The 27,496-nt window shown below is 44.8% G+C and overlaps 1 protein-coding gene across 4 annotated transcripts in view; it reads right to left on the bottom strand.

Moving 5' to 3' along the window:
* Positions 1-536: 536 nt before the first annotated feature.
* The window catches only part of RAB11FIP5 (RAB11 family interacting protein 5), a 60,041-nt gene continuing 33,081 nt past the window's right edge, over positions 537-27,496 (bottom strand). For 2 of the 4 annotated variants that reach the window (XM_040419342.1, XM_040419341.1), the window contains exons 3-8: positions 24,483-24,937; positions 21,275-21,920; positions 10,926-13,286; positions 3,774-3,978; positions 2,267-3,097; positions 537-1,899 (exon numbers count right to left, since the gene is read on the bottom strand). In XM_040419342.1, the coding sequence (XP_040275276.1) occupies positions 2,894-3,097; positions 3,774-3,978; positions 10,926-13,286; positions 21,275-21,920; positions 24,483-24,937 (3,871 nt within the window). In that variant the 3' untranslated portion in view covers positions 537-1,899; positions 2,267-2,893. The remainder of the gene's footprint in view (positions 1,900-2,266; positions 3,098-3,773; positions 3,979-10,925; positions 13,287-21,274; positions 21,921-24,482; positions 24,938-27,496) is intronic. The other 2 variants (XM_040419344.1, XM_040419343.1) reach the window with 2 other exon arrangements.

Genomic DNA, 27,496 nt, shown 5'->3' with positions numbered 1-27,496 from the left:
TCATCAATTCATTAGGTTTTAGTGAAAAAAATAAAAGATTCACTCTTCAAGTGATCATAAACAATCCTCAAGGAATACAAACTTTCAACATACTGCCAAGTCTTCCTGTCCTCTAATCTCAAAACAGACTGAAAATGAAATCCAACTTTATCATGTTCATGCCTACTTAGAGATATAACAAACCCTGTGGATTTCTTCTAATCATGGATGGATAGCAAGAACACCCACAGTGGTGCACACCGATCATACTTTTCCTACGAATGCACTGGTGTTTTCGAGCACCATAAATAAGGACCATCTATGAAGAAGACACTACGCGAATCCTTCAACTATTTCACCAAAGCCTCACGTCAACCAACTAAAGTTCTCGTTATCCTATTGTATCAGAGTTAGTATCAATTTCTGACAAAAAAAATCTGACTGTAAGAGGTCTCCAGTCACAGAGTTAGGGCTCATGCACACAACCGTAAGCCCTCCGAGACATACGGTCCGTGAGCGGGACATATGTCCCGGAGCGGCATACATCATGCGCACAGCATCATAAGTTACTACGATGCTGTGCGCACGATGTATGCTGCTCTGGGACATATGGCCCGCTCACGGACCGCATGTCTCGGAGGGCATACGGTTGTGTGCATGAGCCCTTAATCTAAACAGTATCTATAGTGAAAGAGAACAGTTTCTATACAATGATGGCGTTTGCTGTTGAATATCCAAGAGAAACCAAAGTAGTGTAATGGAGAACATGTGGAGTGGGCTGAGTGGAAGTGGACTTCAAGACAGAACCACTGTCGAAAAGAAATATACACTCCATTGAAAAACTGAAGACACTCCACATGGGGATTTCCTAGTGGATCCATCATCATCCCAAAGAGAAGGGACTTTTTGGCCCATAGTCAATAACTCGATTTTGCAAGAGGCTGCAAAAAATAGACTATGGCCTACAATTTCATAGTGGCAGATATGAATTTACCCATATGGACTCAAACATACAATTGCATAACATAGCCAAGGACGTAACTGGGGAACAAAAACTTGAATTTATTGTTAAGTAGACACTTTTAAACATCTGTAAACATCTTAAATATCAGATATCTACAGCCTGAAGGAAAAAAACAAAGCTTAAAATAAGAAGAACTCAGGAGAAATGACACAGTCTCCTTTATACAAAAGGTATAGAAAAAAAGGCAAGAGATATTCGTATACCGCCCAATATACACTACATCGTTAGAAGAAACTACAGTGACCTTGTAAATAGTGTTTGCTTTGTGCAACTAAAACACTCAAGGAACTTCCTATTCCAAATCCCCAATGTCCTCAAGAACGAATTCAGTCCCCAATTTCTGGACACGTTCATAAAACTTTTGAGCATAGCTCAGGATTTCGTACGGATCTTGAGTTGCCTTGTAGCTTCTACTCCAAATCACCTCCAGAGCTGCATTTACAATTCTGCTGGCAGCTGGTTGAATTTTTTTTTTTTGCTATATCAGATCCTTTACATTTATATAATAACTACATCTCCCAGAAAGCACCACAGCAAAACATGCATAGTACAGACACTGGACCAGCTGGTGGCAGTGGGGAGATGCTGTAAGGTCCTATAGCCTGAGAGTCAACAGGGCACCAGTAGAAGACTGAATGCAGCTCTGGAAGGGAGTAGAATATCATGGTATAATGGATGATTACGAGATATATCTGCAAAATAACCCAACATTGCGTGTACTGTGAATGTCAACTGAGGTCCATAGGTGGAGCTACAGTAGATCCCACAGGGTACATAATGGATTTGGAGAAAGCTCCTCTCCTCCATTGCCAATAAGATCTATCAATGAAGCCACAGTCACTCATGCACTGAAGATGCTGTAATACATTTCTTAGGAAAAGCTCCAAATAGCTAAGCTAGTAAAACCTTTGGTCCAGGTTCTGGTTGAAGGACAGATGTCCAACACGAGAAGCATGCCACTCTCTTCAGAGGACACTCCGATATGCTGAATGTATGAGAATACTTTTTGGGCGACATCACACTTTCAAAATATTAAAGTGGACTCCCCCCCCCCCCCCCCCATTAGCAACTACAGTCCGCAATCATCTATGTAGGTTCACCACCCGGGCACAAAACCAGTGATATAGAACGCTGCAAGATGACACACTAAAACCTTGCAACGCTTACCAGCAACCAATAGGTTTACATCAAAGAGGCAAGAGGGCGCCCCGAGGACAGTTGCAGGATGGTGCAGTGAGGTTGCTCCAACAGGTACACACACACATCATGAACTATGGTAGATGAACCTGCATGGTCCTCCAAGATAGTTGCCTGCTGCTGTAACATTTCTTGTATTGTTTTCAACCCCTTTGAATGACAACTCTGCTATTTACTACGGCACAGAATATTTACCCGAGTAACAGAGAAAACTGTGAGAAGTGTTGACACTCTTCAAACTTGTTGTACTGTCAACTGCCTGGACTGAATCCCAGACAACTACGTCACACTTGAGAAAGTTACTGCAAACACAATGGATGATCTTGCAACGATGATAGCAGTGAAGCAATGCGTGTATACCGAGATATGGAGAGTGTTTACGACGTCGCCTTCACACCTTTGTGGACGCAGAACGGTTCCCACTGTCTTTGGCCTGTGGAGAATAAGGAGCTGCTACAATCACTGCACCCAACGTGCATTAGCTGCTAAAATTAAAATATCAATGGCAAGTCATTCCTGGAAGGTTCTTCTGTCATATTCTAAGATGCCCAGCATCAGAAAAAGTTAAGACGTACGTTGGGAAAAGGGTTCATGTCAAGACTACAGAGCTGTTTGTCCTCTCTATACCCAAGATTTACACCAAGAGCAAGGAAACATGTCCCAGATTGTCCCAACATTGACCACGGATGGAGTCTACTTTTTCGTTTCCAGAGGGGCTTGGAGCAGAGCAGGTGCCTGGTCCATTATTCGCACCAGCAGCTTATCAATGTAGTCTTCTAACTCTTGTACATGGTGGTCCTTTTTCGACAACTCAGACTCACGTTGGAGCAGCATTTGGATCAGCTCATCGTGGGTAAGGTGGTAGTACTTGGCCGCTTGGTCTGGTAGACAAAGATCCTGAAGAGAAGGTAAAAAGAAAAATGTGATTACCAGAGTGAACCAAAGATACAAGATTCTTAACGGTAAGAGCAGCGAGACCATGGAACTCTCTGCCTGTGGAGGTGGTGAGTTCACTAAAAGAGTCCAAGAGGGGCCTGGATGTATTTCTGGAGTGTAATATTACAGGCTATAGCTACTAGAGAGGGGGCGTTGATCCAGGGAGTTATTCTGATGCCTGATCGGAGTCGCGATGGAATTTTTTCCTCTAAAGTGAGGAAAATTGGCTTCCAACACATGGGGGATCAACTTGAGGCTAACAGGCCAAACTGGATGGACAGATAGCTTCTAAGGCTCAGATAAGACATGTTACTAGGTTAAAGATGACACTGGGTGGAGTACCACCCCACATCACCTGTAGATAAGCACTGGTGGACTCTGGCTCATCTTAGAGATATTGGATTCTGAGAAAAAGGACAGAGTAATGATGTCAAAGAGATGGGAACAGGACCCCTCTATGTAAATTAAAACAAAAACAGAGCCACCCAATACTGCTGCTCCACGACATGATATATACGGCCAGGGCCCCTCTTTCTATCTCCATGACAGGATATATACACAGTCAGGGCCCCTCTATCTACCTACATGATATATACAGTCAGAGCCTCTCTCTCTCTCTCTCTCTCTCTCTCTCTACCTCCATGATATGATGTATGTGGTGAGTGTGCACCTTCAGACGCTCCTGCTCTTGTTTCTTAGGTGTGGCGTTCTGTCCGCCAGTCACAGACTTTAGCATTTCCAGCCCGCTGCTCAGCGCGGTGGTGATAGTCGGTCGCTGCGTCTTCTTTTCTGCCGTTGATGATTCGGAGTGAGTGGCGCTGATCGGTTTCACCGGGTGGGGACTGCAAGAGAGAAGAACCGCAGAGGTTTAATGTGATTTCCTATGGAGAGCTGTCACATATTTATACGTCTCCTTCCGGTGATGGAGATCTGATGAACACACATTCATGACTTTCCAACAACATCTCACACACGAGGACGTGGAAATAGGGGCCACTAAAATATATCTCCAGGTAATTCTACTGAAGTCACAGGGCTCACCGGGATTCCTCACTACAGATATACAGGGTAAGTGCACATTCCTTTAATTGTATATTGAACTATGCCATCATAACTGGTAGGGCCGCCACAAGGAGACCGCGGGAAGGGCCGCCGCCACAAGGAGACCGCGGGAAGGGCCGCCGCCACAAGGAGACCGCGGGAAGGGCCGCCGCCACAAGGAGACCGCGGGAAGGGCCGCCGCCACAAGGAGACCCCGCAAATTCACTGCACAGAATAAAACACATTTTACCCTTATTGACCGCCAATACGCCTTTTTACAGCAGTCACTAATGGGTCTTAGGCTAAGCCGCTATCTTTTTATGAGGGCCTAGTCTAAGTGCTACTCGCACATGAAAGCCGGGCTCCTGCTCTAATGGAATTAAATGGCAGAAGCACCAATCTGGACCGTGTGACCCAAACAGTGAGTGTGGCATCTAAGCAGTTCAGAGGGATTGAGATCCCTCAGTAAGGCATCGGCACCCCCAGGCCTGCCTACAGTGTAAGCCCATCAGGCTGTGCCTCTCCAAGTAAAAAAAATAAATATATGCATTTTCCATTAAAAAAAAATTCTGTGAAAGAAAAAAGGGGATCAAAAGTACCCCAAAACAGTACCAGTTCTGCAAAAATCAAGTCCTCACACAGCTCCATAGAAAGAAAAGAAAAAAAAAAAAAGTTATGGTTCTTGAGATGCAGCAAAGAAAAAAATTGAACAAAACATTGCTTGGTGACAGGTATTTTTGGATGTGTGGATACCAATGTTTATGTTTTTTCTTTATTTGTATTTGTGAAATGGGTAAAAGGGGGCAATTTGATAGGTGTTTTTTTTCACATCTTTTTTATAAAAATTTTCACTTTTGTTTTAACTTTATTTTTATACCCCCTAGGAGCCTTGAAGATGCAATTGTTGACCCGTTTATGCCATAGACAACAGTCAGGATTTAAATTCACCGGAATTTTTCGAATTACTAGCATGGGAGGAGACCTCGGCTCTTCTCAGTGGGAGTCTCCTTCACCCTGGCTGTGACGCTGTCCAATCGCAGCGGACTACTCCACGGCCAGGAATTAAAAGGCCAAGATCAGAGTAGGTCTCTGGATCACAGACACTGCGCGCCGTTTTCGACTGTATAAAACAGCAGTCACTCGCTGGCCACTGCACAGGCTCCGCTCCATGTGTAAGCTCCTGACTTCCGCCTTACATGTGCAGTGGATGTCGGGCTCATTGCCTCTAGCACAGGGCTGGCCAACATGCGGCCCTCCAGCTGTTCCAAAACTACAACTCCCACATTCCCAGTCTGCCTACAGCAGGGAATGGTGGGAGTTGTAGTTTTACAACAGCTGGAGAGCCACAGGTTGGCCAGCCCTGCTCTAGCACATAGTGAGAACATGACATTCTGATATTTGAAGGGGTTCTCCAAGACTGGGAACAGCAATAGTTGGAGGGGGCAGGCATGGTATGAAAATACTGACCTGCGAAGGAACAGCACATTACAAAGATCACTGCCGAGGCCACCGACGGGTTCGAAGTCGTGACAGATCACACTTCCAGTCTAAGTGATGGAGACCAAAGGTTGGTGCTGGGATGCTCTGAACAGGCAAGTGATTGTTATATATTTTAAGTTTAAACCCATGCCTGCCCCTTACTATTGGTTCTCAGTCTCGGAGCACACCGTAAAGTAGTCAGCATGTGATCCCTGTGAAAGTAGCATTTTCAGTGAGTGGCAGCACTGTGGGCAAACTGAAGTATCGCTAAAGGCCCCTTTACATGGGACGACAGAGCAGCAGATCATCGTTCCTTTCTGACAATCTGCTGCTCGCTGGTGGAGTAGACCGCTGCTATTACATGCGGCGATCACTACGCCATGGCTCTTCCCCATACTGACTCGTCGTTTGCCGACAGCAGATCGTGTTCACACAGCTCCATCTGCTGCCAGCAAATGATTTTTGTGTAAGCACAATCAGATTACCCGATGAACGAAAGTTTTTCTGCTCGTTTATCAGAAAATCGGCAGTACATTTACACCGCCAGATCGCTAATGAGCGTTCCTATGAGCGTTAGTTAGTGATCATCTTTAATATTCTCAGCCTGTGTAAAGGGCCCTTTAGTTCTTAGTGAAGCAAATCCTATTAGATAACTTACCACATTTCAATTAAAAAAAAAAAAAAATACATATAATTTTTTTTTTACGGGTCTGGTGTGGTCTGAGCTAAGGTCTGAACCAATTTACGGGTCTGGTCTGGGCTAAGGTCTGAACAGATTTACGGGTCTGGTGTGGTCTGAGCTAAGGTCTGAACCGATTTACTGGTCTGGTCTGGGCTAAGGTCTGAACCGATTTACGGGTCTGGTGTGGTCCGAGCTAAGGTCTGAACCGATTTACTGGTCTGGTCTGGGCTAAGGTCTGAACAGATTTACGGGTCTGGTGTGGTCTGAGCTAAGGTCTGAACCGATTTACTGGTCTGGTCTGGGCTAAGGTCTGAACCGATTTACGGGTCTGGTGTGGTCCGAGCTAAGGTCTGAACCGATTTACGGGTCTGGTGTGGTCCGAGCTAAGGTCTGAACCGATTTACGGGTCTGGTGTGGTCCGAGCTAAGGTCTGAACCGATTTACGGGTCTGGTCTGGTCCGAGCTAAGGTCTGAACCGATTTACGGGTCTGGTCTGGTCCGAGCTAAGGTCTGAACCGATTTACGGGTCTGGTCCGAGCTAAGGTCTGAACCGATTTACGGGTCTGGTCTGGGCTAAGGTCTGAATTGATTTACTGGTCTGGGGTCTGAACAGATTTACGGGTCTGGTCTGGGGTCTGAACAGATTTACGGGTCTGGTCTGGGGTCTGAACAAATTTACCTGTCTGGTCTAAGATCTTTATTGATTTACTGGTCGTGATCTGGGTCTGAATTGACTTACGGGTCCAGTGTGGGGTCTGAATACGCATGTTGCCTAGGGTCTGAATTGATCTGTCTGCCTATAAAGGGTAGGGATTAATGCAAAAACAAGGCCAAAGAACTTTGGCCAGCAAACTCTGCACTCATCAGAAGATGTCATCTTGGCAGTCTGACCATTGTGGTTGGAAAAGGAAAGAAACATCTGCAATCACAGAAGATGTCGGCTGTGAGCCACTGGCTATAACAGTAAGGCCAATTTCACACGGGCTTACCATCTGAGTTTAGAACCAACAGCACCCAGACTGAACACTGACCCATTCGGTTTCTGAGTGTAAAAAAAAATAAAATCATTTAAGTCTATATTTGCCCATTTTTTTCCCCTGCAAGACTAATTCATTCAAATGAACAGGTCTGCGGGAAAGACTGACCGTACACGGACTCAATCTGTGTGCGGTCTATTTTATAAGTCACCTGTGCTCACTTTGCAGAACATAGATAAGTTTGCTACCAACTTATCTGAAAGAGGCCTAAGGCTTTATTCACTTATCTGCATCTCAGGTACCATTTGGAGCCTCCGAAGATTCAACCAAGAAAAAAAAAAAACTTTGCACAGCACGCAACACAATTTTTTTTCAGTATAAATGACGGAAACCATGACGGATCCAGATGGACTAAGTCAATAAGGTCCGTCAAACTTTGTTGGGTTTTCTTCGCATCGGTCATTTACAGATGCAGCAAACAAGCTTGATGAGAGAAACCCATAGATATGTCCACCCTTAAAGACAACCTACATCTTTACAACCAAATTCTTTTTTGATTGTCGGAAAACATCTAAGATGAATAATGAAGCAACTTGGCAATAGATCCCAATTAAAATTGTTCTACTGGTTTGCTTCCACAGCTCCTATACAACAGAACTGTGTGTCTCCATGGTAACAGACAACAAAAATTATTTCCAGTTGCCCCCTACTTTATGCTAAGGATAATTTATGCATATACATTAGCAAGAAGATGGCAAATAGATCGGACTGTAACTGAAGAATCAGACTACACAGTTTGTTTGTTGTCTGTTACCATGCAGATACATCAGGTGTCTCCAGAAGTAGAAGAAACAAAAGAAAAACTGTAGTAAATTTATAATGAACACCTATTGCAAAGTTGCATCACCGTTAGTTTTAGACACACCAAGAGAATATATAGCCTTACCAGGTACAAGCAGGTTTCTGGGAAGATTTTAGCCGAGAAGACTGTAAAATTGTGAATTTCTAAATGTTTAGAGGTGGACATGAGCTGAAAAGATGCATTGGGGACCTTTGGTCGTAGGTGTTATTACTATGTCCTCACCGCACACAGAGCTACATTTTGGGGTGAATTTTTCATCGGTTGGATCAACTACACTGCAGTACAAACTACCAAGACGAATGTCCCTACGGGACTGAAGGCTTAACCATCTGTGTATCATTAATAAAAAGGTCTCATTTGAAAATGTAGCGGCCAGAAAATGAAACCTTCTTAAAAATATGACTAGAATTAAGTCTCCTTGGAGATAATGTCCACCTTTGCTAGGCAACGAGAGAGGTTAGAACTTTAGTGCAAAATTATCAAAAGTCACTGGGAACTTTTTGAAACACTTTAGCACAAAAACTAACCTAAATAGTTTAGTAAATATGGGTCAGAAGATCAGTGTGGCCTTGGTGCCTCACGTTATTTCATTTGAAGAACAAATTAACACCCAAGAATAAAAATTCTGTGTGCCACCCTAGCGCCGATGCAGTTACAGGTTTGTCCGTCCTGTCTTTCCTGATCCAGAGCTCCTGATGAACCCAAAGGTAAAATGCGTAGAGCACAGAAAAGGATCCTCATTGCAGACATAGCGCACCTTTTAGGGCAGATATAGGGCAATTAGTCGTTAAATTTGTTGCCAGGTGTCTGAGCACATGAAGGGGGAAGAAGGAACGTGTACACCATGAATGGCAGTACAGGGATTAAAAGGTCCTTCTGGTGTTTGAGTGTCCCGCTCCATAGCTCAGAGCACTCTGGGAACTCTTGCTATTTGAACATCTGTACATATAGTGGCTGATACCATCCCATTATCACTCTGCGCTACAGCAGACGTAATGGGTATCGGAGTTACAGTGGACTCTGTCTGTGCAGCTATACACTGCAGGCCATTATACATGGTAGCCACTGGATATTACATAGAGCTGCACACAGGACCAGTCTTTCGGCTATTATTTATATATGTTCAGATTCCAATACTATATCCAACTACTACGTGTCCACCCCAGACACATAGGTGGAGCACATATTCAGCTCCACCAAACAATGACTACCTAGAGACGTGTGTCCGAATGTCCAACTTTCTGGCCGCAGTTTAGAGAAGGTGCTTTCATGGTTCACCAAAACAATTTGCTATGGACAAACAGCAAGGTCTACGAGTAACTACGTTGGTTATATTCGTTCAAGCGCATGACAAAGCTTTATTTCAACCCAATCAAAACCTTTTGAATGAAATGGAACACCTACCATGATCCAGGACTTCATAGCCAACATCACTTGCCCACCTCACTGATGCTCTTGAATCAAAAAGATAGCAGCAAAGAGGAGGAAGAGTACTCCAAGTGATAAATATCTAGGGCATATCATTGGGAAGTCACTCTCAGGTAAAGTACTGGTGCTATCTTTCTAATTTTACTTGGCTTTAGGGTAGAAACAAAGGAGTACTTGATCGGTGGTGGTGGTCACAGTAGTTAAACCCCCACTGATAAGACATTAAAAAGGTATACCTTATGTATATATGTCTGTGCCATAAATGGCCATATTCATGCCATAACTGCTGGATCATACGAAAGTTCTTATTTCCCTAGAAATAAAATAGACAAGTACACAGATCCTCTAAAAAAGTATGGGTACAGAAACCGTGCATGCTTGCAGGAACAACAAGGTGAAAGATCTCCTTCTCAACTAGTTATGTACATAAGGCAAACAAACAGTCTACTGTTCATGTCCAAATCTTTAGTTGAGATGACTCCAACAAGTGTATTTTGCATTGCTGTGAATATCACCTATAATTTTTTTTATTTCTAAAACATACCCCCGACATTGTCTGTGGGACCTGAGCACTTGCCTGTAGTCATTTCTCAATTGGAAGACACGTCTTCAAATTGTCCAGAAATGTGAACTCAGGTCTGATTTTCGAGCTTCTTTTCATATTTTTTAGCGATTTGTATAGACAGAACCCAACACTCTGCTTAGACAGGATATATATAAAAAGTATGGCCACTACTGTAACTAAAAGCAACCCACCAGTCCAATCCTAAAATGTGACTATTCATGACAAACTTATAGTCAACATAGCTAGTGTCCTTCATCATCGTTGCCTGTCTGTCCAAGGGTAGTGAAGAGGGGTTGTATTTGACTTTCCTACAAAGCTTTGGCTGTTGATGTCCGAGATGGTGGTGGCCATCTTGAAAGGAATCAGATGGGCACCAGAATGTAAGAACGAAAGCAGCATGGTAGCACCAGAGGGCAAAAAGGTATGTTGACTATACATGTGCCATTTACAGGTTCAGCCTGTAAGGTTCACGTTAATTGTTGCCTTTTAATTACGGAGTGGCTAGCTGTTACTTAACACCAAGCTGTGGGAACCTGGAATTACTGCAATTTTTATATGGTTCAATATTTAATCCTAGTGTCGTCACATTGACCAAGCGCAGACATGTAGATAATTAACCATCTTCACTGAAGGAAAATATACACACAGCAATTCCTGCCTAAGACTACTTGCATGCTCTCCACATACTCAGCCACGCTTTGCACAGTCCATATTCTCATCACACACAACACAATCCAAGTTTCCCGATAGCTCACCTGATCTTTAGTGGCATAAATGGATTGTCAGCTTTCTGTGTCTCCAGAGGCAGAATCGGAGGGGCAGCTGTTGTCACACCACCGGCTACAGGAGAGAGCAAGCCCGACAAAGTTGCTGTGTGGGTATTGGTTGTTGTAGTGGCACCAGAGGTTGTCAGAAGCATGATTGGAGAGGGGAAGTTTGATGGCTTAGGGTTTGGGGCTATTGCTAGGGAAGGAGTGGAGAAGGCCAGAGGTGGACTGCCATGCAGGTAAGGAGCTTTCATATCAGATGGGGGAACAGCAGGTGGAAAATTTCTAAGAGCTGCATGAGCATGAAGGTCTTTGAAGCTTGTATCTTCTTGTAGTGAAGACTCGGAACTCTGACTACTTTGAGGGCGTTCATCCATAGTAAATGGGTTTTTGTAACTTAAAGGTGTTCTGTCAACTGGGGTAAAGGGATTTCCTGGTGATGGCAAATTTTCTACATTATTTTGGTCTAACTGGTCAGAATTTGTTCTCCAGAAGTCCTCATTCTTAAAGTCTACAATGATATCTGCTGACCAAGAAGACTGTTGGCTATCATCTCTTAAAGCTTTAGCTTCATACTCAAGCCTAGCATCTTGTAACTCAATTGGTAGTGGACTATTGGATTCTACCCCCATTAGGATTAGTACATCTTCGTTATTATTCTGTTCTGGCTCAGTTCTTTCTCCAGTATTCATATTGCTTACATTTCTGCCATCTGAAAGGGCAATATCACCCTGACTCGTTGGCACATTCTGTTTGGTGCCCACTTTCATCCTACGTGAAGGTATCTGTTCCTCTAGGGCAGACCAAAACACAAAGTCAGACTGGTCACCCTTTTTAGAGAGACTAGACAATTCAGACCTATATACTTTTTGTATTTTTGACGATGGCATCGGTTTTTGGAAGTTGAAGTCATTGTCATACTGTTTGGTGTCCCCCAATGTTAAGTTGAATGGCTTGGATGAACTATGGTTAATTAACTCCAATTTATCAGAGCCTTCATGAACACTTGAAAGGTCTGTGCCTAGTGAGACACTCGATGGGCAAGTCCTGAACTGCTCTGTTGGCGTTACTTCATTTACATCTAACAGGTGTTCCCCATTAAGAGCACCCAAATCATTATTTTCTTCCCTTAGATTAGTCAAAAGGCCCTCAGTGGTGGATTCGGTGTCTTCAGTAAAAGCTCCTAACACTGGGCTCCTTATCTCAATTACAGGACAACAGGCCACTGGAGAGACCATTTGTTTGCTAACCCCCATGTTTTGCTCCTGCATATGTTCCTCTGGGTTCTCCATTTGTTTTCCAGTGGTGTCCTGATGGCTTGTTTGTTGGTAATTATAATCTTCAGTCTCTATCTGTTCAACCGAAGATGACAGCATGAGCCGAGGGGGCTTGGATGGTGCTACAGACCCTACATTGACACTAATGGCCTGTTCTTTAATTATCCCCTCAACCTTTTCAGTAACCATGACTTCTGGCTCATCCCTTATCCTTTCGGGATTGTGTACGGTTGAGAATTGTTCAACTGCCTCTTTGGACACCTGCGTGCTATATACGTCAATACCACTTTCTGCCACTTCTAGAATGAGAGCCATGGCAACGGTGTCCTTTGTTAGGATCGGAGATTCTTGCCTTGCCATCTCTTCCACACCAACTATATTCTGCCCCATCTGTAGAAGAGGTTGGACAGATGCTACCCTGTTCTTGGAAGAGGCAGGTAGTGGAGTATCTACATGCTGACAAGAATGGTTAAATGTATTCTGATCTTTACATGTTTCTGTAGGCAAATTATCATATTCTTTAAGTCCCATCGACCTGGTAAATGGAATATTTGTTGGAGAGAAATTGGTTAAAAGGGGAGATGGTTCGAGTTCACTAGATTTCTTTGCATCATTTTTCAATAGGTCTGGCCAACATGTGTCAAAATTAGAGTTATTTGACTTCAGTTTATGCCATTCATTACCATCAGGGGGTGTTAACATGCCAGTCATGGTTTCCAGTTTGCCAAAAGAAGACAATGGATAGTTCTCTGAGGCACTTGTGATGGTGATGTTAGAGTCTTCAGGTTCTGGGGACTGTTGGCAACTGCTAGATGAAGGCTGCAATCGACTTGAAGCAAGAGCATCAAATTGTTCTTCCCATCCTGTGAACATTGGAGGTTCTGATGAAGAGCTTTGGGTCAGACGCAATTCAGGGCGATCAACGACCACTTCGAAGTTGTCACTTTTTCCTTGGTACGAGTATATATTCATATCTTCTGTAGAGCAGGAGGTGGTCAATGGACTGTGTTCCTCCACAAGAGAAGAGCCCCATTCAGCAGCTTCTGAGGTAGCAATAGACCCAGAGGGGAAACTAGAGAAAAAGTGAGTAGGTGAAGAAGTATTTAGTAACTGGTCAGAAAGGAAGTCCTCAAAGAAAGGGTTGTTCTGTAGAGAGTTCAGAAATGGGTTGCTAGCAGACAGGCTCCCAAAGACACCACTAGGAGAAGCTCTATGAAGGTTAGTTCTAGGCAAAGCAGATGCATCTAATAAAGATGTAGGTTGGGCAAAAAGGCATTGGGAATACTGGGAAGAAGCAGAGGAGCTGGTTTCTACCTGAGGAGACACATCCAGGCTGTGGAGGAAGACAAAACAGTCCTCCGGGTTAGTGCCAAACAACAACATGGACTATGTTACGCTTGCACAAACTTATGTTTGATTGGAACTTAAGTATGTAACAGGTTCTGAAGAGTAGGGAGTGTAGTCAGGTGTCTCTGAACATGAGTGGTTGGGGTATAGTGCAATTAACAGTGCAAGCCAATCAGAGGCCTCATACAAATGTGCCTTCAAGTACAGTATATACTCTACTAGAAGACAAATCTTGATTAAGCATGAAAAAAAAAAAAAATCACATACAACAGCAGGAACATGAAATACCATGGTAACATTATAATTCTCTTTGTGCCAATGTAAAGGGGCCCATACGCTATAGATGGCAGGAATAGCTAGGACAACAGCTGTCTCCACCATAAATATGCAGGGGAATAGAGGCACCATACACATTAGAAATTAGTTGATAGATCTTTTGTCTGGTAATAATCGTTAAGGACACCATACACATTAGACTATTGTTAGCCAAAAATGTAAATCGTATGCTCCAAATCTCCAATCTGACATGAAGTCAGCAGAGAGAACTTCAACGCCCAATCCTTTTGTTTTCTCACTCTTAGCTGAGCCAAGTATGTACAGCAGAGTTGGGGGAAATGGCTCTATTTTGGCTGACCACTATTGAAGTTGTATGGGCACTTTTAGAAGCTGGTTCATGCTACTGTAAAGATCTCATAAATCCACAGAAGGCTGTTGGTAAAGCTATTCCTCTTGTCTCCACCACAAACATATCTCCTGACTCACCCTGTACACGTTTGGTTTGGCAAAGTGTGTACATGTTAATGGAAGAGGAGAAAGCGCTGGCCAGACACTACTGGTGGTGACTTATCTCCTAGGAGAACATAAGAATCAGTAGAAAATATTCAGTTTGCCCGTTTCTTCTCTGCACTGACATATCATCTGTCGGTGGATAATTGGGAGCTCCCCGTACACATTACATCATGGGTGTCAAACATGCGGCCCGCAATGAATATCTTTGCGGCCCGGCAAAGATGCAGCATCGCAGACTGCTATGTATGAGCCGGGAGAGAGGAGGGGCTGGAGTCCGTAACTAGGGGCGGGGCCCGGTGCAGTCACTGTACTCTTACACCGGGCCCCGCCGCTCACCAAAGTATTTATAAACGTGAATCCTTATCCTGTTATTAAGTTGGACTAACGCTGCCCTCTCCCATGTTCCCATGTATCCCCATAGCACTTATAGCAGGCAGAGCGGACGGCAGCAGTAACGTCACTCACTGACGTCGAGCGCCTGCTCCGCCCACTTTATGAATGAAGCAGGCGGAGCAGACGCGCGACGTCAGTGAGTGACGTTACTGGTGCCGTCCGCTCTGCCTGCTATGGAAGCGTGTTCGTAAGTGCTGTGGGGATACAGGGGAACATGGGAACATGGGAGAGGGCAGCGTTAGTTCAACTTAATAACAGGATAAGGATTCACGTTTATAAATACTTCGGTGAGCAGAGGGCCGGTGTATTGGGGGACACTTATGAGGGGGATCTGTGGATGACATATAGCAGTGTCATCCACAGATCCCCCCCATAACAGTTCCATCCACAGATCCCCCCACCTCATAACAATGCCATCCACAGATATCCCACCCCATAGCAGTACCATCCACAGATATCGCACCCCATAACAGTTCCATCCACAGATCCCCCCACCTCATAACCATGCCATCTAAAGATATCCCACCCCATAACAATGCCATCCACAGATATCCCACCCCATAACAATGCCATCCACAGATATCCCACCCCATAACAATGCCATCCACAGATATCCCACCCCATAACAATGCCATCCACAGATATCCCACCCCATAACAATGCCATCCACAGATATCCCACCCCATAACAGTTCCCTCCACAGATCCCCCACCTCATAACAATGCCATCCACAGATCCCCCCCATAACAATGCCATCCACAGATATCCCACCCCATAGCAGTACCATCCACAGATCCCCATAACAGTGCCATCCACAGATCCCCCATAACAGTGCCATCCACAGATCCCCCATAACAGTGCCATCCACAGATCCCCCATAACAGTGCCATCCACAGATCCCCCATAACAGTGCCATCCACAGATCCCCCATAACAGTGCCATCCACAGATCCCCATAACAGTGCCATCCACAGATCCCCCATAACAGTGCCATCCACAGATCCCCCATAACAGTGCCATCCACAGATCCCCCATAACAGCGCCATCCACAGATCCCCATAACAGCGCCATCCACAGATCCCCCATAACAGCGCCATCCACAGATCCCCCATAACAGCGCCATCCACAGATCCCCCATAACAGCGCCATCCACAGATCCCCCATAACAGCGCCATCCACAGATCCCCCATAACAGCGCCATCCACAGATCCCCCATAACAGCGCCATCCACAGATCCCCCATAACAGCGCCATCCACAGATCCCCCATAACAGCGCCATCCACAGATCCCCCATAACAGCGCCATCCACAGATCCCCATAACACAGTGCCATCCACAGATCCCCCACATGACAGTGCGTCATCCACAGATCCCCCATAATAGTGTCATGCACAGACCACAATTAATTCAAAGCCCACCAAAAGCACAACTTTTGGTTAAAAATATTTTTTTCTTATTTTCCCTCCTCAAAAACCTAGGTGCGTCTTATAGTGAAGTTTAATATTTGTATATATATATAGGTCTCACTTGTGTTATTGGGCAACGGGATGTTGGGGGTCAGCAGTCATGAAACAACAATGTTGTTCTATGAAAATGTACGATTTTTTATTTTTTTTTGATGCGGCCCACAAACTTAAATTTTGTTTTTTTGGCCCATGTTGCCTTTGAGTTTGACATGCTTGCATTACATTGTCAGCTGACACGAATCTTCCTGGTCAGTTCAGCAGACAATACACTTGGTGACATTTAAACACAGAGCTATCCCTGGTAAGTAAAGGTGGAGATACACATTAGAAGTAGGCTGATGGTTGACCAATTACTGAAAGGAGCAATGGTCCGGTGAACGATCGTTTTGTAGATTTAGACAGACCTATTCTAGTCCATGCTACCACTACAGCCGTTCACATTGACCATACACACCAGGTGAAGGACAAGGGTGAAGGACCAGGTGAACTACCAGTCTCAACTATTGGGCAACAATTATCTTCTTTTCAACAATCGACTAGTGAATGATGAATATGGCCATCTTTGTGAGAAGAGACATTTGTTATAGAAGGATAAATGTTCCTTCACAAATAATCATTTGTATATCGGCCGAGTGACCTGAATACAGTCAACCACAAGCAACTACCAAAGGAAAATTTCAACCACGGCTGCCTTCAGGTGATGACCATCTGTCGGATAGAAAGATTGCTGGCTGCTAAATTTCACCCGACGATCCTTCATTATGGTTGGACATCTAAATCATCTATGTACTTCCGTGTATGGCCACCTTAAAGGCTATGTATACCTTCGGAGGCAATTTTTGTTTACGATTGCATTTTACTCATTTTTGGCTAAAAATATTTTTATATAATATTGGCCTTTTCTATTAGTGTGCCTGATACTTCCACTTTGTGTCATCTAATAACTCCATCTCTAAACTACTGAGAGGTCATAAACACTTATAGAAGACACATTCTTATCAGTAAGATAAGAACTGAACTATAATGAATATTTCTAATGTCATAAAGAAGAGATAAGGAGCCCCTCAGCTCCAGAAAAGACAGAAAATCCAGAGGCTGCTAGTAGAGCATCTCAGCTGTGTACAGAAAAAAGGGCTCCATATTTTTTTTAATAAAGACCAATTGAAAAAATTAGAGTTCAAAATGAGTACAATGCAATAATAAAATAAAATGCCTCCAAAGGTGTAAATAGCCTTTAAGCTGTGACTAATCAACTGCGGGAATAGAAGATTGGGCATGGAGAGACAGAGAGCGAGAGAGAACACCCCCAAACACATTGCCAGAGGGTTCCAACAACTTTTATCCAATGTGTATGGACACCTTAAGCCATTAGGCAGTGGAATACCACCCACAAAGAGGATTGAGCATGTTCATGAGGGACAGAGAGGACATCCCCATACACCGAGAGCTCGGACAACTTTCATCTAATATGTACGGGCAACTATTGACCAGATCGAAGACTGTGGAAATCAATGGCCGAGCTGGATTCACAACTGGACCCTTACAATTTAAGAAATGTGTTGTTTCCTAGTCGAGGCTGAACTAGTGGATATAACTGCACTCAATACCTGGTGTCCATTACAACGCTTCCACCCACTTCAGCACCAGGACTGCAGAGAAGTCTCCACATAATAGATGAGGATTCCGCCCCCCCCCCCCCCCCATACAAAGCACCGTATTTGTCCATGGACTGTCCTGCCTCAGCCTGAACGGGGATGATGTAGACCACCAGACAAAGCCCATGGACCGTGACTCAGATCTCCTAATCCTGGACACCTTCACCAGATACACTTGTGCCGTCTCGTCTCCATCTGGAAGACGTAATAAAACAGGCCTGATCCTAAGTGTATTCAAATGTGCGTTAATTAAAGGAAGCGGATGCCGCGTTCTAATCCGGTAATTACAGCGGCGTTCCGTAAATGACATCCTCCCTTAATGGCCCTGCTCTTTGTGTGACTGAACCCTGCAATTACACAATTGTTACTGATAATCCGACTATTCCACAGCAGCTTCCCGCGTACACCAGGCCTGTAGTAAAGCCGCGGCGCAGCATCTCAAGAACATTTACGCCAATCTTGTGTCTTAAGAAAAGCCTCGCTTGTGCTAAGTGTTGCTACTTCTAAGGGTCCGTTCACATGACGGGTTTTACAGGGTAACTTTATGCCTCCCATACATCTCAATGGGGGACAGCGCTGAGGATTAAAGCTGTGACGGGTCGTGTCCTTCCATTGAGATGTATAGGAGGCAGAGGGCACGTTTTCGGCACCAAAATTGTGCTGTCAAATCTGCTGTGTGAACGGCCCCTAAAGAGTCTTTCCAAAAGCTGCAGTTTTCAGTGGGAGAAGCTTTTGGAAAAGTGGAAGAATAAGAACTTTTCTATAACTTCACTCAGAAAGTGGCACAAATTATAGCGCATTAACCCCTTGAGGAAAAGACAATTTTCCCTATTCGTTTTTTTAACTCCCTGCCTTCCCAGAGCCATAATTTTTTTTATTTTTCGGTTGATCTGAGGCCTTGTTTTCAGCAGGACACGTTGTACTTTCCGTTTAGTCCCCGTTCAGGATGCATCGGATGTCTTCCATTCTGGCAGTATTCCGTTTTGGAACCGGAGCCAAAACTGCTGTAAGGTGCGGTTTTGTGTCCGGTCATAAAAACGGATCCATCGCTGAAAACATTTTAAGACCATGGTGAAGGATCAGGGGTTTTTTTTGTTTAAAAAAAAAAAAAAAAACACGGATCCATCACCCATTGGACTTTCAATGTATTTAGTGACGGATGCGTTTTTTCCCCCCCCCCGTTTTGATTGCACACAATCGCATCCTAACGGAACGGATGCATCCTAATGTGCAAAATCAAAACAGATCCGTTTAATTCCGGTATTGAGATCCTCTGCCGGATCTCCATACCGTAATTAACAACGCAAGTGTGAAACAGGCCTAACAGGAACACTTTCTATTGCATGCGATGTAGTGGAAAGCTGGAAAAAAAATTCCAAATTGGGGGAAATTATAAAAAAGAAAAAATATAAAAATTCCACCATAGCTTTCTGGGATTTGTTTCTACGCCATTCCGCATGTTGTAAAACGGACCCGTTTCCGTCATTCTCTGGGTCGGTACAATTACAGCGATACCACATTTTAGGCCCCTTTCACACGTGAAGTGAACGCGTAGCACCCGCACGGAACCCTGACCCATTCATTTCTATGGGTCTGTGTACACGAGCGTTGTTTTTCATGTATCAGTTCTGCGTTGCCCAAGAATCGCAGCACGTTCTATATTGTGCGTTTTTCACCAAGCCCCGGCCCCACAGAAGTGAATGGGGCTTCCGTGAAAAACGCATTGCATCCTGATGGAATGAGATTTTCAATGATAGTTGCTAGGAGATGTTGTTTGTAAACTTTCCGTTTTTTTTCTTTGCATCGCCATATTGTGACCCCCATAACTTTTTATAGTGGTGTCCATGGACCTGTGTGAGGGCTCGTTTTTTGCATAGTTTTTATTGATACCATTTTTCACCATATCTGTCAATTAACCCTGTGCGCGCTCAGCGGAGGGGCTCAGTGTAATCAATGTGCCGACATTTGTGAGGCTACTAAAGGGTTAATGAGCTGGAAAACAGGGCAGAGGAGGATGTGAGTAATGGAAGGGAAGTGACATCAATGCGGGTGTGGTAACCAGCAGGTAGCGGGGTGCGGACAATAACAGAACAGAGTCCAAAATCATCATCACTTTAGCGCTCCAGCTTCTGTGACACTACAACAACCAGCATGCCCACTTGCTCAGCCGTTTTCGGAACTTCTATAGTAGTGAATGGAGCACCAGAGGAGTTGTAGTTTCACGACAGCCGGAGTGACAGAGTTTGCTGTGTAACATATCCGCAGGAGACACGGATGACTTTCCTGGAGCCCGCCGCGGCATGTACTCTAGCGGACTGAAGCCGCCCATAGACGGACATTTATCTGAATAGCAGAATCCATTCTCAGCACTGACTGAACACGCCAACATTTATAAACTGCTAAGAGGAATAACAGAGGAACGGCCTAATGCAAAGCTCTAAGAAAAGATGCTCCGGAATTGTCCTTTCACAGCAAACACAAGGAAAGCCGACTCATTCCCACCGATTTAGGGTTTGCCAGCCCGAGTAGCAAGAAGTAATTCTGGATACACGGAAATATCTCCGCCAAACAGACCAAGCCAATAGAAAACAACCCAGCTATACAGGTAAGGCATGTCCAAACGTTCCAGATCGCTGTAGATTTCAGGAAGGAAAACCGTGGTGGAACACAGCAGCAGCAAAGCCGATGACATTTCTAGAAAACGTCATCAGAAATTTCCGCACTACAAATGACTTCATTGATTTAAAAAATTGGTAGCAGGTCCATTTCTGACCGATTGGCTGCAGAAGACTTTGACAAGATCGATCTTTCAGATCTTGATGCGTATCACCGGTGTGTCCACAGCAAAATAAAGAGACATCTCCTCACCCACCAATCCTCAGGAGCTCCGTGGTAACATCTCCATGGTCCTCGGTCAGTTTTTTGTTTCCCGAATGCCAACAGCAATGTGTCCGCGCACACACACACACAGTCACGTGTCGACACATTGTCGATGGGGGCCAGGAGACAAAAATAGGCAGGGGACCACAGAAACATCACCACGGGAGCACCAGGAGGGCACATAGCGTCAATGACGTTCCACACAAGAGAAAACCGCAGCAAAATCTGATGTGAATTTGGTGATGAAGATCCTCTGCCAGCTCTAGAAGTTGGAGGACAGTTTTGACCTTTTCACTTGTCAACTACCCCATCAATTTCCAGAATAGAGGTTCTTCAATGCTTTCACATTGAAGTGGGATAATGGAAAATACCAAACCAATGTCCACGGGGTAAAGAAGCTTTAAAAAATGGCGCAACCCGTTTGTTAAAGAAATTGGTGAACATCGTATCACAAGGACCCATATAGGCTTTAGTCTTTTAAAGTGTTTCTAGACAGAAGGTGGAAAGAATAAAAAGAATAAGAACTACCCACCTTGGTTTTTGTTGAGTCTCCTTGGCATCTTTTGATCCAAACCAGGAGCCGACCTTGCCTCTCTCCTCAGAGCTTGTCGACACATACGGATTTGGTTCATCGAGACTCTTGTTACCAGGATCGTTCTTCCCAATTCCAGGCTGAAGACCGATCTTGGGTTTCTCTTCTTTAGCCTTTGCTTCTTGACTTTTATTCTTGGACACATCCTCGGAAAACACCATAGGGGTCGTAATTTGAATTGGTTTGGTCTCCACTCGTACTGGGTCGTTCGTTGGCTTTGGTTGAGGCAACGGTTTCGAGGAGACATTTTGCCCCTCTGCAGTAGGACCTGTTGGTTTATGCTCCAGTTTCTCTGAGCTATGGCTTGGTCCTCTGATAACTTCTGTCACCTCCTCTGCTTTCTTCGCTATATTCTGAAATGACATGGATGCAGGGGAAGATTTCTCTAGAGAATGGACTGGCTTTGGAGAAGGCACTTCTGCGTAGACATGGCTTCCGTTGATGCATACAGAAGACTTGGAGATGGGGCTACCCTTTGGCTTTAGGTTCTGCACAGACTTTGGTTCTGGGAAAAGCTTTAATTGGCTGACTTCGTCACTGAATGCTCTCTTGTGCTTCATCCTGGGTGAAGCTTCATGATCTTTAACTAAGATATAAAAGGCATCAGGAGAATTATACCATTGGTTAAGTAATTTTTACATTCCTATCATTTTATACAACGCCAGTACATATACACTGATCAGCTATGACCTTAAAATACCAGCAGCCAATTAGACATGGACTCCACAAGATCTATGAGGAGCCCTGTGGCATCTGGCACCAAGTTCTCCAAGTCCTGTAAGTAGCTCAATGCGGCCTCCATGGATCAGACTTGCTTTTCTACTACATCCCACAGATGACAACCAGATTGAGTCATCACCTTGATCTATTTGTGATGTTTCTTATTCATGGACAGTTTTTGCAGTGTTGCCAGGGCATTATCCTGCTGAAAGAGGCCACTACCATTAGGGGGCACTAGTGCTATGAAGAGGGATACCAAAGCAGGTGGTGCATATCATCTCCATATAAGGCCCAGACTCAAGGTTTCCAGCAGAACTTTGTCCAGAGCATCACACTGCCTCTGCCGTTTTTAATTTTTCCCATAGTGTACGGTCATGAAATCCCCAAGGTAAGTGATGCACACGCAACCGTCCGCATGATGTGAACTTGAGTTACCAGACCAGGCAACCTCCTTCCATTGCTCCAGTTCTGGTGCTTATAGGTGATTTTGGACATGGGTAGGGATAAGCAGGGCCCCTCTGATCGCTCTGGGGCAACATTGCCCATTATACAGCAAGCTGCAGTGTCTTGACACCTTGCTCTCATAGACAGCAGTAACATTGTCAGGAACTTGCTCTACAGTGGGATCGGAGCAGCTGGGCTAGCCTTCTTTACCCCACACATGCCTTTGAGTCCATGAGCGCTCCTTCTTTGGACCTCTTTTGGTAGGCACCAACAACTACATACAGGGAACGCCCCACAAGACCAGTTGTCCTGGAGGTGATCTGACACCACTGTCTACAGTAGTGTTCCTCAGCTCCAGTCCTCAGGGCCCACCTGCAGGTCATGTTTTCAGGATTTTCTTAGTATTGGGCAGGCGTTATAATTAGTGTCAATGCATCCGGACTTACTCCAGGTATTCATTCTGTGGGATATTCTCAAATCTGGACTGGCAGGTGGGTCCTGAGGACTTGAGTTGAGGAACTCTGGTCTACTGTACAGATCACAATTTGGCCCTGGTAAGAATCCCTCAGATCCTCAAGCTTGCCAATTTCAACTTCAAGAAGTGCCTGTTCGCCTGCTGACTAATCCCAACCAGCCTCCCCCACCCAGACAGAAGCCATTGTCTCCAGATAATCAATGTCATTTCCTTCACTCGTCTAAACTAGTGGTTTTAGCGTTATGGCTGATTGGTGTATATAGTGCCATATATGGCAGGGCTTATAGGACACCACGTGGATCCACCATCTAATGCATCCACCATCTAATGCATGAAGAACATAGACAAAAAAAAATGCACCATTTGCGAATTTTTTTTTTCCACAAAAAAATAAAAAAAACACATAGGATCAATACTAAATTGTCATCAGTTCTTCTTAGGAAATTAGGACAGCTCCAGGAAATAGCCAAATGCTGTTAAAAAAAAACTGGGTCGACAGAGGATCCAAGACGGACTCCAAGCAGCAGCTCCATTACTATGTAATACGTACATTTTGGACTGCAGAAAAGAAGACTGCCATACCCATACCTGCAGTTAGAGGGCCACAGACAGTACAACAGGGCCTAGCTCTTCTGCTAGAAGTCTCCTAATGCCACAGATGAAATACCATAAGTGGTCCTTCTCCACAGATCTCGTCAATGCGTGAAATGCATCGTCATTATGAAAACAGATTTACAATACCGAGGTTCTCAAACTGATTAAAATCTGATTAATATGGCAAAAAGGACTTTAGAAAAACAGGATTCCAAAGCCACCTCAAAACCAGAAAGAGATCCAGCAAGTAACATAAAGACGTATAAAAAAAACAACACACAGATTCTTCTTGAAGCGGTTGAATTAAAGAAAGTTTTTATGCTACTCTCTGGATCTCTTTCTGGATTTTGAGAAGTCTTGTATGTGAACACACCGAGGTGGATCCGTGACAAGTCTACTTTTTGGTGCAGGAGCACACAACTTCATTCCAAAGCCACCTCCTGCACTCAGACATAATTTGTCAGTAGGTTAAAAAAAGGGTATCCAAGAGTATAAAGTGTCCCCCCATGTAATATGCTTACCCCGCTCCCTGCGCCGCCGCTTCTCCCTGTACACAGATGAAAACATCCGGTGTCGGGGGGAGCAGCTAATGGCAGGCGGGGATGGGGACGAACCTCCCTAGCATCGCGGGTGACGGTAGAGAGAGGCTCGTCCCGGTCCCGCCTGCCATTAGCTGCTTTCCCCCGACACCGGATGTTTTCATCTGTGTACAGGGAGAAGCAGCGGCGGCGGTGCGGGGACAAGGACGGCCGCAAAGAGGGGGGGGGGGTAAGTATATTCCATGTGGGGGGCCCGACACTTTATACTCTTGGATAACCCCTTTAACAGGATCAAGCTAAAGACCATCATGTCGGACAGGGTTCTAGCAGTTGTGTGCACTATTAATCAGATTTTTCTTCACACAAGGACATTTACCAGTAGGTTCGTTGGAAAGGCTGCCGTTTCTGGAAGCAGGCTTTTTGACGATATCTGGAAGAACTATCGAGATTCCAGCACTGGTGGGAATCGTGCCACTTGTTGAGGAGATGGTGCTATCTGACCCCAGAGAAGTATTGGACCTTGTTAGAGAGCTTTTCCTTAGCCGTCCTTTAAAGAAGGCAGCTGCCTTGGACTTTGGCTTCTTCTCATCCTCCTCGTCACTGTCCAACCGGCCGATGCTGCTTGGCACGATGGCTGAAGAGGATTCCATTTGGGAAAGTTTCTTGACTTTCAACTTGTCCTTCAGTTTCCCAAAAGGAGTCTTGGGTTTGTCTTTGATGGAAAGGTCAAACATGCTGGCTGTCAGATTGTTCCTGGTGAACTGAATGGACACCTGGATCTCTCCACGTTCCTTTTCTTTTTTTCCGGGCTTTGAACGGAGCTTGTACCACCTGCGATAAGGACACAAAAGGTCAGCGGTTGGAAGTGAACACCGGCTCTCCAGAAGATGTCGCCAAATCTTGGCAAACTAGTGTTAGTCTCAATTTACAAAACATAAAAACAGGCCGACTGTAACCTGGATGACACTGACACAACAGAGCCACCGAGGTATCAGGAAAAATTCTATGGCATCAAATAACAAAAGGTTAACGACTGTTACAAAGATCGTTACCTCAGTCACACAGCAGTACCGTACACCAGCTATAGAGGTATACTATAGATACCCCGGTCACACAGCAGTACCGGGCACCAGCTATAGAGGTATACTGTAGATACCCCTGTCACACAGCAGTACCGTACACCAGCTATAGATTTATACTGTAGATACCTCAGTCACACAGCAGTACCGTACACCAGCTATAGAGGTATACTATAGATACCCCGGTCACACAGCAGTACCGTACACCAGCTATAAAGGTATACTATAGATACCCCGGTCACACAGCAGTACCGTACACCAGCTATAGATTTATACTATAGATACCCCAGTCACACAGCAGTACCGTACACCAGCTATAGATTTATACTGTAGATACCTCAGTCACACAGCAGTACCGTACACCAGCTATAGAGGTATACTATAGATACCCCGGTCACACAGCAGTACCGTACACCAGCTATAGATTTATACTGTAGATACCTCAGTCACACAGCAGTACCGTACACCAGCTATAGAGGTATACTATAGATACCCCGGTCACACAGCAGTACGTACACCAGCTATAGATTTATACTGTAGATACCTCAGTCACACAGCAGTACCGTACACCAGCTATAGAGGTATACTATAGATACCCCGGTCACACAGCAGTACCGTACACCAGCTATAGATTTATACTATAGATACCCCGGTCACACAGCAGTACCGTACACGAGCTACAGATTTATACTGTAGATACCTCAGTCACACAGCAGTACCGTACACCAGCTATAAAGGTATACTATAGATACCCCGGTCACACAGCAGTACCGTACACCAGCTATAGATTTATACTATAGATACCCCAGTCACACAGCAGTACCGTACACCAGCTATAGATTTATACTGTAGATACCTCAGTCACACAGCAGTACCGTACACCAGCTATAGAGGTATACTATAGATACCCCGGTCACACAGCAGTACCGTACACCAGCTATAGAGGTATACTATAGATACCCCGGTCACACAGCAGTACCGTACACCAGCTATAGATTTATACTATAGATACCCCGGTCACACAGCAGTACCGTACACGAGCTACAGATTTATACTGTAGATACCTCAGTCACACAGCAGTACCGTACACCAGCTATAGAGGTATACTATAGATACCCCGGTCACACAGCAGTACCGTACACCAGCTATAGATTTATACTGTAGATACCCCGGTCACACAGCAGTACCGTACACCAGCTATAGATTTATACTATAGATACCCCTGTCACACAGCAGTACCGGACACCAGCTATAGATTTATACTGTAGATACCCCTGTCACACAGCAGTACGTACACCAGCTATAGATTTATACTGTAGATACCCCGGTCACACAGCAGTACCGTACACCAGCTATAGATTTATACTATAGATACCCCTGTCACACAGCAGTACCGTACACCAGCTATAGATTTATACTGTAGATACCCCGGTCACACAGCAGTACCGTACACCAGCTATAGATTTATACTATAGATACCCCTGTCACACAGCAGTACCGTACACCAGCTATAGATTTATACTGTAGATACCCCGGTCACACAGCAGTACCGTACACAAGCTATAGATTTATACTATAGATACCCCTGTCACACAGCAGTACCGTACACCAGCTATAGATTTATACTGTAGATACCCCGGTCACACAGCAGTACCGTACACCAGCTATAGAGGTATACTATAGATACCCCGGTCACACAGCAGTACTGTACACCAGCTATAGATTTATACTGTAGATACCCCGGTCACACAGCAGTACCGTACACCAGCTATAGAGGTATACTGTAGATACCCCGGTCACACAGCAGTACTGGATTATATAATGCCTCTGAAGCCATCAGACAGCACAGGCCACATATTTACCTTTAGGCCCATATTTACCTTTAGTCTATTACATGTCAAAGGCTTTTAAAGACTGAGCCAAGACAAGCACAAGAATCTCCTGGTAAATGGCACGTGCTGTGTGCCAACCTATCTGTGGGCAACAACCTATAAAGGGTTAAACTGCAAATTCACCACGTACGCAAAAGGTCCACAAAATCTGCAAGAATTAAATAAGGTGAGGGTTCTGAGGTGGGTGCATACACCCCCCCCCCCCCCAGGGGGGGCATTCACACAGCATTCTGGGCAGTCAGAAGCAGCGGCTGCTCCATGAAACTGCTGATGCCACTGGGTGAAGAGGAGTTAATATTTCTATACAATTAATGATGACGACTATCCCGATGACAGGTCGGTCACATGTGGCCACAACTGCTGACAGCACAGGAGATAACTTCTGCCGAGGACGGGGTATTGCTGAATCAGCCCGGCCA

Source organism: Bufo bufo, chromosome 2, assembly GCF_905171765.1.
Source record: "Bufo bufo chromosome 2, aBufBuf1.1, whole genome shotgun sequence".
Taxonomy (NCBI): domain Eukaryota; kingdom Metazoa; phylum Chordata; class Amphibia; order Anura; family Bufonidae; genus Bufo; species Bufo bufo.
Note: the sequence above shows the minus strand (reverse complement) of the source record. Positions and strands in the feature narration are given on the sequence as shown.